At 45.4% G+C, this 13,242-nt stretch overlaps 1 protein-coding gene across 1 annotated transcript; it reads left to right on the top strand.

Annotated features, from left to right (window-relative positions):
• The first annotated feature begins 5,093 nt into the window (after positions 1 to 5,093).
• Positions 5,094 to 12,865, top strand: LOC149333984 ((3R)-3-hydroxyacyl-CoA dehydrogenase-like). Its single transcript, XM_089556153.1, has 3 exons — positions 5,094 to 5,244; positions 11,289 to 11,482; positions 12,428 to 12,865. The coding sequence occupies exons 1-3, from the start codon at positions 5,094 to 5,096 to the stop codon at positions 12,839 to 12,841; spliced, it is 759 nt and encodes a 252-aa protein (XP_089412279.1). The 3' UTR covers positions 12,842 to 12,865.
• The last annotated feature ends 377 nt before the right edge of the window (positions 12,866 to 13,242 follow it).

The following is a 13,242-nucleotide window of genomic DNA, read 5'->3' as shown; positions in this document are numbered from 1 at the left end:
CTGCCAGAATGTGAAGATACGTGTTTCGCACGGCTGCAGATAAGCAATTGTCCAGGTGGCGCCCACTGTGGGTGCCAGACACGCCCACCTCGGTTATCCTCTGACGATGACACGGGGCAGTACGTCGATGAAATGCTGAAAAATTGAAGACAATATCTTAATTTGCTGTGTGCGTGCCCGCTGCTGCCGCCGGAATGTGAAGGGAACGCTGTGCTCTGCTTTTGCAGGCATCGCAAAGCCAAGTCATCGTGGCATGGCTACCACAGTGTTTTCCCAAATATTTAGAAGAATTTGTAACCAGTAAAAAAAGCACTCTCTATTTTTCTCTTTGGGTCTCCTCGCGGTGTTTGGCCCGTTTGGTTCGACTCCAGTGGTTCAACTCCAGTCGCTGCGTGTGAATCCAACGACGAAACAGCGTCGTTGCATTTTCTCCGCACACTGAACGATCAAGAGGCGCGATCGGCTCGACCACCTAAACTTGGTAGCGAGCGCATCCTTTCATACATCTATTTGTCAACCCCAGTTAGTGAGCCACCTTTTCAATTTTTTAGGCCTCCCCATCGTTTCACGACCGGAGGGGCGGAAGTCGGTTTTGTCCGAAATACGCGGCGAAGCGCGTACCCGGCAACCCCCGTTTGGTTTTCTCCGTGTGTGTTTGTGTTCTGCATGTTTGAGTCTTTTCACCGCTTCTAAGCTCATGTCGTTCATGGGAGTCAAGGCGTACGCAAGATGCACGAAGGATAAGCGGTGTATGTGCGGAGCGGTCAAGTGGGCGAGCGAGGGAAAGGCTCTAATGCACAAGTAACTAAAACCTTGTTTTGGGGGGCTTTCATGGAAGAAAAAAAAAACTCTATTTCGTGACGTGATCACGGCGGCGGGCGAACCGACTCACTCAGTTTTACTAATTTTTACTTTTTATGACTAGGGTTCAAGGCTGTCGCCGTACGCTCCCTCCTGTACGCTCCTGTTTTGTTTGTTCCTTCATGCGGGTTTGTAGGCATGTGCCAAAACGTAAGGCGCTGCGGAAAGCGTTGCGCAGACGACGCGGCGCCAAGGCTACGCCCAACCTTCTCCCGTCAGTCAGAACTAGGCACCAATGGAATGCCTTTAGCGAAAGTAACCCTCATGATGTCAAGGGGGTTCAGAGTAATGGGCGGGGACATTTTTGTGGAAGGAAAGACCGAGCAGGCTTTGATTTGAATTTTTGCAGCTTTTGGGGGCGCGCATGGCTCTAGTATTTAGCAGTGGTTATCTTCGATGCCTCATCTATTCAGTGGGCTTGTTTTTCAAAAATGTCCGGACCCTGGGCAGCCTTACGTTTACACAGCGCCCGTTTGCCCGATATACTCTTTACCGCAAGACGTAAGGCTCTTTGAGCACAGCAACTTACTCGGTGGTGACTCGCGAGACGACCTACTCGCACACTGCCGGGTTTGCAGATGCACCCCCCTTTTTCCGAGAACTAATGTGCTTTTTCACCACTAAGACAAGGTGATTCGGGAGCTGATGGAAGCCCTCTTTATTCGAAAAAACGGCAACCGGTGCGTCTGCGAACTTTCAGTGGCCCTGTCAGATATGGAATTCCGATACTTGAACTAAAAGGGTGCACACGCTCGCCGCTCTTGTTTCGATATCTCTTTCACGCCATGCACGTACGTAATCTATTCCCTGTGGTTATGACATAAGCAGTCTGAGGTGGTAACTGTATATACTCTGTTCCGTTTTTCTAATAAACTTTTGTTGCGAGTCCGCGCTTGTAGTGTCTGCCCTCTTGTTCTGTGTTCTCTGTCTACGTTTACGCTGTTGTTCCATTATGTACTAATATCTGCTTGCGGAACTGCATGAATTGCTAACACACTTCAATCAATGGTCTTTTCCAACATATTTAAAAAACCGAGTTCATGGCATCTGCTGAGAGGCAGCCGACCTGCTTTAAGATGAACTCATGGAGAAGCTAGCCCAAATGGCCGAACCGCGTAAAACTTCAGTGCTCGTAATGCTGCAATGGCAGATTACGGAGCAATTTTCAATTTTGCGCTAGTTATACTTCATATACCACACCATTCGCACCAAGTTTTCTCCCCTGTCCTGTTGTTTGTGTCTTCTCTGCTGTCCCTGTTTTTTGCACCGTATATTACTTACCTAGGCGTAACTATGCTGTAGCCATTTTTTAAATGAGATATCTCCACTTTTTTACACTTCAAGAAAGAAGCTACCATTTCGATAAAACCCTGTCATGTAACAATATTTATCCGACGTTTTCCATGCTTTAGACCCGGGTTTGGTTTGGTTTGGTTTGGTGTTTATTTTCTTTCAAAAATGAAAGGGGAAGCCAAAGCAAAAGGCGGTAGGCCTGACTAGGCCTTGGCTCCCCGATACAGGCGGCAGCACACACCTTTAGCGCCTATGCAGGACAAACAAAGAAACTAAATAATACAACAACAATATGACACAAACAAGCATGAATTGAATACATCAATCACACCAAATAAAATAACAATATGAATAAACAAGCATGAATTAAATACATCAATGACAACAAATAATATAACAACAATATGACATAAACAAGCATGAATTGACAAATTTTATGCCGCAGGACGTTTTCATGTAAGCAAAGACTAGTCAAAAACATATATTATAGCAAGTATAGGCCAAAAAACTAAACAGGATTCTCTTCCAAATATTTTTTTATACATTTTTTAAATACCTTAGTTGATGACGAGAATTCCCGTTCTAGTGAAGTTTGGTTGATGACAAATGGTACCTGGAAAGTTAATTTCTGTTTCCCGTAGTTAGTCCGAGTGATGGGCACAAGTTTTTTTCGTGTTCTCAGATGGTACATTATGGCAGGTCTGTCAGGTAGAGTGGCATACAATCTGTTATGGTGAATATACTGCAGTAAACGAAAATAATAAATTTGTTGTACTGGTAGAATAGCATGTTTTTTGTATAATGGTTCTGTAGGTATATCTCGCGGTCTCCCATAATAGCCTTCAATGGCTCTTAGAGCTTTTTTCTGGAGAACAAGCAACCTATTAAAGTTACCGGATCCAGTGGTTCCCCAAACAAGAATACAGTATGATATTTTGGAATAAAAAAGAGCATAATACAATGAAATCTTGAGCCAAGTTGGTATTAAGTTAGTAATTTTGTAAAGACATCCTACAGTTTTACTGAGATCTTTCACTAAATTTGAAACTTGCACATTCCATGAAAGGTTTTCATTGAACCAAACACCTAGAAATTTGTGGTTAGACACTTGTGCTATGATATTGTTTTTGTATTTTATAACTACAGCACATTGTACAGTAGAGTTGATGGGTCTAAATATTATGTATGTGGTTTTCGTGAGATTCAGGCCAAGTTTATTTGCCATTAACCAATTCTCTAACCTATTTAAATAATCATTGACCCTTATTGCTAATCTAGGCAAAGAACATTCTGTAAAAAAGGCATTTGTGTCATCAGCATACATTATTAGATCGGGTGAATCAGGAATATTAGTTATGTCATTAATATATATTATGAATAATAATGGTCCCAGAATTGATCCTTGGGGAACACCTTGTTTTATAATCATACTAGTGGAAGAGCAATCATGAACTTGCACATACTGTAGCCTGTTATACAAATAACTTCTTAATAAGTCAAGAGGTATACCACGCACTCCATAATCCGCCAGTTTTTGTAATAAAATGTCATGCTGAACGCAGTCGAAGGCCTTTCGAAAGTCAAGAAATAAACCAAGTGTGTATTTCCGACATTCAACATTATCAATTATTTTCTCTTTAATGGTTAACAATGCTTGTTCTGTAGACTTTTTCTTCCTGAATCCATATTGCGAGCTAGTGATAATATTGTATTTATGAAAAAAGCTTTCGAGCCTAACGTTTATTACTCCCTCAAACACTTTAGATAACACTGGCAATACAGAGATCGGCCGATAGTTTGATATTTCATTTCTGTTTCCGCCCTTATGTACGGGACACACACGAGCTATTTTTAAGTAGTTTGGGAACGTGCCGGTTGTAAGCATAAGGTTAGCAATGTACGTTAAGACACCACATATGGACGTTGCCACGTGTTTCACGGGAGAAGCCTTAATATCGTCATGCCCTGCCGATGCGTTGTCTTTTAAGTTTCTGATTAAACCAGCTACTTCAGTGGGAGTAACAGAATAGAAGGTGATAGAGTTTGATAATGGTGTTATTAGGTTTGAGTACGCTTCACACGAGATTGGGTCAGTGCAATCAGCATTGCCCACATTAACAAAAAACTGATTCATTGCTGTTGCTAAATCAGAGTCAGTCAATACTCCGTTTGCTGTAACTATTTCTGATAATTCAGACCGAGTTTTTCTATTCAGCAAATTATTTACTTGCCACCACACTTTCTTAGAGTCACTGCGTATTGCCGAAAAGCGCTGAACATAGTAATCGGATTTGGCTGTCTTCAGTTCTTTATTTAGTTTGTTCCTATATTTCTTGTATTCAGCAAAGAGATCAGTATTTCTAGTTTCAATAAATTTATTGTACATTTTATTCCTGGTTCGGGTCAGCAGCCGAGCGCTAAACCACTGAGCCACCGCGGCGGCTTCAGTTCTGTATTGTCAGCTGTAGAAGCCACATTGCTCTGAATTTAGCTCGCTTTTAATGTACCTTCCATGGAATTCGCCCCTTTTGGTATGTTTCCAGTTGACGATTATATAAAGCTATGCCAAAAAAAAAACCCAGTCCATGTCCCTTGCCGAACCGGATGTAAGCTAGGCAAATGACTTCAGATGCGATGCGTATATGGCGCCATAGCATGCCTCGTGTTTTGGATGAACTCAATGGGCCACATTTCTGCACCGATTCCCGCCGGAAACGAGCTGCTGCACGGCCTAGGGACAAGGCCCCGAGGCCATACTGGCGAGGTCGTAGTCTATGGCAGGGCCGGCGCTACAGCAGGTGCAGCTGTAACGAAAGCGTTCTGGCATGCTGGCTCTATAATTGCTGGTGATACCTCACTGAGCGCCGTCCAAGAGCACAACAGCGCTCGAATCGAGCTCTGTAGGCATCATACCTTGGGCGAGGAGGCACTGGTACACAATGTCTTTGAGTGGTAGGTTGGCCCTAGTAACCGGCGGCTCCAGCGGCATCGGTCAGGCCATCTGCCGCGCCTTCGCAGCCCAGGGTGCTACGGTGGTCGTCGCGGGCCGGCGCGTTGAAGCAGCCCAGAAAGTGGCGCGGTCTCTGCCAGGTCAGTGTTTTCGAATTGCTCGTATTTAACATTTGTTTTGTCATAAACCTTGTAGCAGCAGCCGCGGTGGCTCAGTGGTTATGGTACTCGGCTGCTTACTCGAAAAAACATGGATTCGATCCCGGCCGCCGAGATCACATTTCGATGGAGGTGAATGGCTTTAGGCCACTGTGCTGCGCAATGCCAGTACACGCTAAACAACACCGGATGTTCAAAATTATCCGGAGCCCTCCACTGCGGCGTCCCCATAGCCCGAGTGGCTTTGTGACGCTAAACAGTATAAAACCAAAAGTAGCGTTAAAGGTTCCGAAGTGAGCCGTTTAATTATATAACTTTTGCAGCCCAGAGTAGTTGCGCTAGTATTTATTCGTACTTGCCGGCCTTCATTTCCTCTCAGACGTAGCGCAAGTCGACGAGGACGCTCATAAGAAAACGGACGGGACAGGCGCTGTGGCTTAACACGGGCTTCGCATATCTTAGCCTGCGTTCGAGATTTTATTGTGAAAAGCTGCTTAAAGCAACGAGTGCTATTGCGAACGAAATGGCAAACCGCATGTTTGAACTTCTACTTGCATCTGCGTGCTTGAATAAAGAATTCTACATTGGGAAAAATATAGTCCGGCCGCTTTGCTTCCTTGCCTGCGATTTTCTTCCTTCGCGCAATCTTGGTTTTTATTACGTTTTACCAACGTGACCTAAAATGCACACTGAAGAGCTATACTGCATAGTTTTCAATTCTCGCCCGTGTATCTTTCACCAGAGCTTTGTGAAGGTTCTGCGTGAAGAACTGCACTTCTTTCCTAGAAATGCGTATACCTCAAATATAGTAAAATACAGGTGTACCAGCTAAAAGTAACTAATGTTTTAAAATATAACGAGCCTCCTAGCCCCGTAAAACCAAATTAGCGTTGTTGAGAGTCGTATGGCCTATAGAGTCTGCATTATTTTTTCTTTCTATCAAGTGAATAAATATCAATTAGCTAATCGTTGCGGCGGATTCGAGACGAGGCGCGTCTTGGATATTTGTGGGACAAACGGAACCGTCCTCTTTACTGAACAGCCGAAAGTAGGAACCAAGCACATAAATGAGGCGGGCACAGTCGCAAAGAAACGATGTCATTTTTTTTAGCGCGAGCCTTTGTACCCACATGTAAAAAAAATGTCGGACGTCGGCGTTGACGACCTCGTAGCCGAAGCGGCTGGTCCCTCCAGCCGCTAACGGTGGCCTAGGTCACGTGACCTTGAGGCGTCATGTGGCAGGAATCAGTTAAAGTAATTATTTGTCTCGAGAGGTTGTTCTGGACGAGCAACCTGGGTCTCACAAGCCCCACAGCTGGCAGCACCTGCCATCTCTGGGCAGTAGCGCATCGTTTAACCTCTTCACCACTGCGGCAGCAGCGGTATGAAGACTCCCAGCGATCTATGAGTGTAAAATCGTGAATTACCAATGGGCATTAGCCCATTAACTCTATCTTCAGGTGAAGCTTATGAGCAACTGAAGACGGGAATTAAAGTCTGCGGATCGTTTGACAAATGGGCGTAATCACAGAATAAAGCAGCGTCAGCTTTCAGGCCTCTATAAAGCGCACAACGACGCGCAGATGATCCGATAATGATGTCACGTTCGACGGCGCTACGTTTCCAATGTAGAAACGGTTGTCTCATGGTAGAAGCCCAACGCCGTCGAAGGTGAACCTCACGAAGCATTTTTTGGCGGCATCGGACGACGCACAGTGTAGTACGCGGGCGAAGGCTACGGACATCTGAAAGTCCAGCAACAATGACGCCACTACGAGTTTCCGTGCACTTCTCCAACTTGGTAAGGAGAACACTGAACATAGCCGCGATTTTATCGGACGCCTGCGCCACCATTTGAAAAGCTTGCGCCAGAATACTGCTCACTTAAGCTAGAAACTTCACAGATTCAAATTCTTGAATAACCTCGAATTCCCAACAAACCACATTAAGTTACCGCAATTATAATTTTTTATTAATTAGATTTATTAACCCTGTGAGGAACAGTTTTACAGAGGAGAGTGGATGAACAACGAATCAGGCATGTCTATTTGGCGGCATAATGAAGATTCTTGGATATTTTAAATTTAATAGTGTAGTACGAAGAGCACGAACCAAAATATTCTTTCAGATGGGAATAAATAAATTGGGTGAGAAGAGGCGGCTTGACAAAGGCTGGAGGCAGTAGTGCAGTAATACCTAGGAGCGCAGCGGTGGCCTAGTAGTCTGAGCATCCGCCTAGCATGCGGGAGGTGCGGGGTTCGATCCCCAGTGCGGCCGCGTGCCCACCGGTGATGCAGTGGGTGCTCGGCTTATTTGGGGTGAAATGTTTCGGAATTGGGTATTTGGCCCCACTTTGAATAGAAGTGAACACCGCGCTCCATGGCGCTCTGTGGCCACAGGTGTCCTTGCGGCATGAAAATCCATCATCATCAGGAATACTTAGAAAACAGGTGCATGAAAAGCAGTAGAAATCGTACTACAGGATGCGCTGCCAACAAGAGGGAAACGAGCTTAATGCGAAACTAAGAAAAAAGGCCCCTAAACCGAAAACTGCTAACTGTGGTAAAAAAATTGGCAGCACAAAATTATTTTGAAAACACAGAGCCCGAAAGATGAAATCAAAAAGAAAACCATTTATGGTAAATAAAAACACACAATGCTTTTCTTTTTGAAGCTACATCAAGAAGGCTTAGAACCATACCCCAGAGAAAAAAAACATGGACGTGGAGATGGTATTGGTTGTAGCATACGTGTGCTTAGTATAGAACATGAAATTTCTTTTATAGACTGGAAAGTAATATGTCCAGATCTGAAAGAGGACATGATCAGGCTGCTTGAACTCAGGGTTTTTAGAGAAAATTAAAGCAATGGCACTAACGATGAGCAAGAGATTACAACATCGCTTGCATAAGATCAGATTGACATAATTGCATGAGCCGTGGGACAAGTCAAAGTGCTATAACTTAAAGCATACGAAATAGGTTAGAAAGACAGAAAAGGCTATTTATTGTTAAAGGTCAATAAAGGGCAACGTTAAAGGGCAACGTTGCTACTGTCCTTCATCGACCTGTTTTGATGCGGAAGGCCCAATAATAAATAGAGAAAGAAGTCTTCACGTAGAGGTTAAAACTGAAAAGTATGAAAATACGAAATGAGAACAGTCCCACTTTCCGTAGCTTAAATTCAATGGCGATGCCAATAGGATCTTTCAATATCTATCGCCTTCAGCCCCGCTTCTGCTACAGAGGCGACGTTGGCTCACTTCATGCTAACGTGCCCCAGATTTCAGGAGGCACGCAAGCGGCACCTCGATATTCAGTGTTAGCACCCCAGCCGACCGCCAGACACTCGAATCTGGATCCATGGGCCCGGAAACCCGGCGTTCCTGGCATTTATAGCCGACACCGGCCTGCTAATGGACTACCTATAACCCACTTGCGCCGAAGGGCATACTTGCGCAAACAAAATGTATATATACCTCTAGCTCGCGAATACGACCGGCAGGTCAACGTCTTTTCTGCCACCTACGCAAGCACTTCATGATCAAGCAAAAACAATTTATGGTTAGTCACCGCGGGGACGGACTTCATCAACTTTTCCAATTGCCACCTCACTTCAAATGACAAACGTACATGGTTTGTCAAGAATTGCTCCAGGCTTCCAGTGTCCGAGAAGCGAGAAACGCTACTGTAAAACCCCGGGCGATGAGCCCCTTGTATGACGTCACCCTTGTATGACGTCACGCTAAGACGTCACTAGGTATGGCATGATGTCATAGGTCATTCTAAATGTCACGCGTGGCTACCTGCCGCCGCTGCGCGACGACTCCACTTGGTAGCCCATCTCTTACCTTGGTATGACGTCAGAGGTGATTCTAAAGGCCAAACGTGGCTACCGGCCGCCGGTAAGCGAAAGGCAGTTCATGAGCGTAGTACTGATTTCGCAATAAAAACCAATTGATGCACCCATTCATCCTCGTGGGAAAAGCGGCGCACAGCCTCTCTGCGTCTATTATCGTCCGCTATAGAGGATTCCCAAGAGAGGTGTCTAAAACTTCCCACACATCAACAAGAGCCTGGAATGACTATGTAGCGCTGAGTATTTGTCAGCGATGGACTTGAACGTACGCTCTTTAGAGATCGAAGTCAACAAAGGAGATCGAGTAACACTGTCTCTATAACGCCTGACGGCTAATGCGAGTTGAACGTTACGCCTTTTGAAATTTTCTCTCCAAGAGCTACAGCCGAGGTTATCATAGACGCGGTGCTGCTGGACCTTAAACACTAAACTTGTCTCTTTCTCTTGATGTCTCATGGCCTTCGCTCAAAGCATCCAAGATCCCCTCAGGCGTCTTGCAACAGTGCTCGACGTCGTTAAGTTTTCTGGAATTATCCTCAAGCCCAGTAATTGGCGCATCACTTACGGGGAGCTCTTGGTTTTTGTTTGCATAGTTAGAAACCTGGCACCTCACCCTGGAAAATAAAATTTCCGCGAACACGCCATTTCTGCGCCTGAACAATACTATTGCGGATCAGTGTCTATACACATCGAAACCGAACACAGAGCGTGTGACGCCATCCTGTCGTACGTGGCATTCACGATCAATATTTGCGCTTAGTAAACAGCTTTGTTCACCTCATTCTGCGTCGGCCATTGTAGGGAAGCCACATGTGCACAGCCATACGAATGCCAGTGAGTTTTAAAGGCCGGCTAAATTCTATGCTTTTCATTGAAGGCTTTATCTCTCTATCTCTCTCTACGCCGCGCGAATGTCAGCAATGAATGCCAGGAAGAAGTCGCAGCGTGCCTACGCAGCTTTGCACGGCTGCGAATTAGACAAGCAGCGCAGAGATGCCTGAGGCTGCAAACAATTATAAACCGACGCTGAATACAAGAAAGGTGGCAGAGCGCGGATGCGGCCTCCAATACGCTTCATGGAACGTGGAGAAAGACTATTACAGCTTTATATTGGCCTGTTGAAGATACCTGGACAACTACATGACCGAAACTAAACTGTGGCTCCCAATAAACACATGGTATCCCCGGCGCCACGCTCTATCCATAAGTAGCATGTCGTGTGCCTGAAGCCCTATCATGCACGCTAATGTTTTCATTTTAAGGGTTTATTTCGGTCTCCCACCTTTCACTCTAAGAATCAGGCTCTCCCTTAATTAAAGAAGGAATAATAGCCTTAATCTTTACAGTGCTAGCTCGGTCATGCCACGAGCACGCGGACGTATCACTTTGGGACGCAGCCGGTGACAAGATATCCCTAGAATGATTATAGCCGGGCGCAGCTGCTTCCACGATGTTCGAGTACTTCGATACCACAGAGTGCAGTTGGTGCTTGCACCGCCGGCGAGTTTGATTGCTTCTGAAGCCCCAGTAAATAATTTTCAATTTCTATCCCTGTTTTCCCGTCAGTGCTCACTGCGGTCACTCGTATTTTGCGACATCGAATACACACCATGGCACATAAGACACTAAATGATTTGGCACACAGGTCCTAAGGGTGCACCAAAACTTCTAGTACATTTCATGTCAGATGTTTCTCAGCGTCAATTTGCCTACGCATTAGAATGAATTGCGGCATGTAATCTCTTGTGATAAGCCTCCGCTGTGTCTGAGTGGTTGTGGCGCTCGGTTGCTGACCCGAAAGACGCGGGTTTGACCCCGGCCGTGGCGATCGAATTTCTATAGAGGCGAAATTCAAGACGCCCGTGAAGTGTGCGATATCAGTGCATGTTAAAGAACACCAGGTGGTCGAATTTCCGGGACCCTTCAATACGGCGTCCCTCATAGCCTGATTTGCTTTGGGACGTTGAACCCTCCCCATAAAATAATCTCTTATGATACAGTAACAGTGATGCATGTCGTACTTATTAGGTTCATGACTTTGCGGCTTGCAAAAGCTTTTTCGTCTGTCTTTTGCCTATTAGCACGCGATCGAAGTCGCTTATAAACCAGGAAAATTCGACACTGGTTGTTTCGTGTCAAACATTGTGATCTGGGTTTTATCTCTACAGGTGACACGAAACACTGTGCAATGCATGTTGACGTCGGGGACACGTCATCAGTTGAAGAACTCTTCCTTAACATACGCACCACGTTTTCGCATCCTCTCAGCATCGTCGTGAACTCCGCCGGAATATGTCATCTTTCGCCTATCGCTGACTGTACCGAACAACAGTTCGATGAAATTATCAGGATTAATCTGAAGGTAAGACGGAAACGAGAGCTATTCCTTGAGTTCTGATTGAAATATTGTTTTCATCCAGTGTTGATGAAACTTGTCCCATGGAGGGCGAAATGCTTAAGATTTCATATACTCTATGTGCGCGCCCATTTTAAAAAGGAATAACATTAAAAATGATTAATGATAACCTGCGTTACGGACTCCTTTATAGCAAGGATTATAGATAGCGAGCCAAAAATCTAGTTTCTCTTTAGGCAGCAAATAAAGGCAAGACTCGAATTCAAAAGTTACCCCTGAGAGAAGTCAATCATAGAGCAGAATTTCATAGAGCAGAAATGCCCACCGTCTTTTTCTTGCAAGCGCGCGCCTGGCATTCAGGGGTGGAGTATGATGAGCAGGAGCTGTTAGAAACTTACGCCATTACCAGAAGTTAGAAACGACCTTGCGTATCTGCTGCAAAATCTAATGCTGTAAGGAGTGGCAGATAGAGCACAGGTATCGCATGCTACAAAAGTGAATTAACTTGTAGCCGACTGCCATATCCAAGATATTCGTGATAGGATATCGCTCATCTTCTATCCCTAGGCCGTAACCTATCCAGGTACATAATGCAGCCTATGCTTCTGGCTGTAGTGGACATTTTAGAGGGAGTATGTTTTCAGCGGCGATAAAATAACTTTCCCAAGGAATACGGGTTGTCCTGAAGTAGCGAAAGGCATGAAACTACCTGCTCCTGCTCGGGCATTTTTTCCTCAACTAGGTAGGACACAGTGTTTGTAACAGAAGTTTCTGCTGCAGGTCCTTGTCTTTAACTCTTAGAATTATTCGACTGCGCAGTAGGACTGAAATCACAAGCAATCGCTGTTCAGCGATTTAGTACGTGCCAGCGGCATTATTCCACGCATACTTCCCCTGCATATTGTGCGAAATTTCAGCATCCAATTATTTCTGTGTTTCCTTCATTTTCAGGGCGCCTTCTTGGTGACTCGTGCAGCCAGCCGGGAAATGTTACGTTCTACTGAAAAGCTTCCTGAGGGGGGCGGTGCCATCGTAAACGTAACCAGCACGATGGCTACGCTCTGCGCTGTTGACTATGGCGCATACGCCGCTTCGAAGGCTGGTGTTGAGGCCCTGTCAAAGGCTGCGGCGAAAGAGTTGGCGGCTCATGGCATACGATGTAATACCGTGCAACCGGGATGGGTAGACACTCCAATGACAGCTGCTTTCGAAGACCGCAGGGCCAATGCTATATCAAAGATGCCGCTTAAGAGGCCCGCCCAACCAGAAGAAGTTGCGGAGGCCGTCGTGTTTCTGTGCTCTCCTAGAACCAGCTCTTACATCACCGGCACATCACTGGTAGTTAGCGGAGGCGTTTGCATGTGACTTTCCATCCTCAGGGATTAGTCTGATGCCCATAATCGGTCGTGGTCATAAACGCCACTCCTTATCTTTCCAGCAGCAGCAGCCATGGTACTTGTTATAACCTAAACCTGCTACAGAAATCCAAGGATTTATAACCAAAAAAATGCGACTCTTTTCCAACACTGTTGGGGTTTTGTCTATTTTATTCGAAAACGTGTGGTATAAAGTTGTAGGAGCACTGCAGGAGCATGTTAAATTTAATTTTTTGGCAAGAAACACCTGCCTAGCTTGCTTCGAATTGCGCTTCTCTGCAAAAATGGCGGTGGAGATTCTGCACCAGACAACTCATTGTACGAGGGGGTACCCAAAAGAAACCGGACTAAATTTTTTGGTCGGCAAAGCTTCTGTGGTACCGCGTTTTG

This window comes from Amblyomma mixtum, chromosome 8, assembly GCF_055824585.1.
Source record: "Amblyomma mixtum isolate Tamu chromosome 8, ASM5582458v1, whole genome shotgun sequence".
NCBI classification, from domain to species: domain Eukaryota; kingdom Metazoa; phylum Arthropoda; class Arachnida; order Ixodida; family Ixodidae; genus Amblyomma; species Amblyomma mixtum.
This window is presented reverse-complemented; position numbering and strand designations above follow the sequence as displayed.

Excerpts from the sequence above, each read along its gene's own strand:
- LOC149333984 (XM_089556153.1), top strand. The coding sequence starts at position 5,094 with ATGTCTTTGAGTGGTAGGTTGGCCCTAGTAACCGGCGGCTCCAGCGGC. Across the intron at positions 5,245-11,288 it reads AGTGGCGCGGTCTCTGCCAG|GTGACACGAAACACTGTGCA; the intron begins GTCAGTGTTTTC and ends TTATCTCTACAG. Across the intron at positions 11,483-12,427 it reads TTATCAGGATTAATCTGAAG|GGCGCCTTCTTGGTGACTCG; the intron begins GTAAGACGGAAA and ends CTTCATTTTCAG.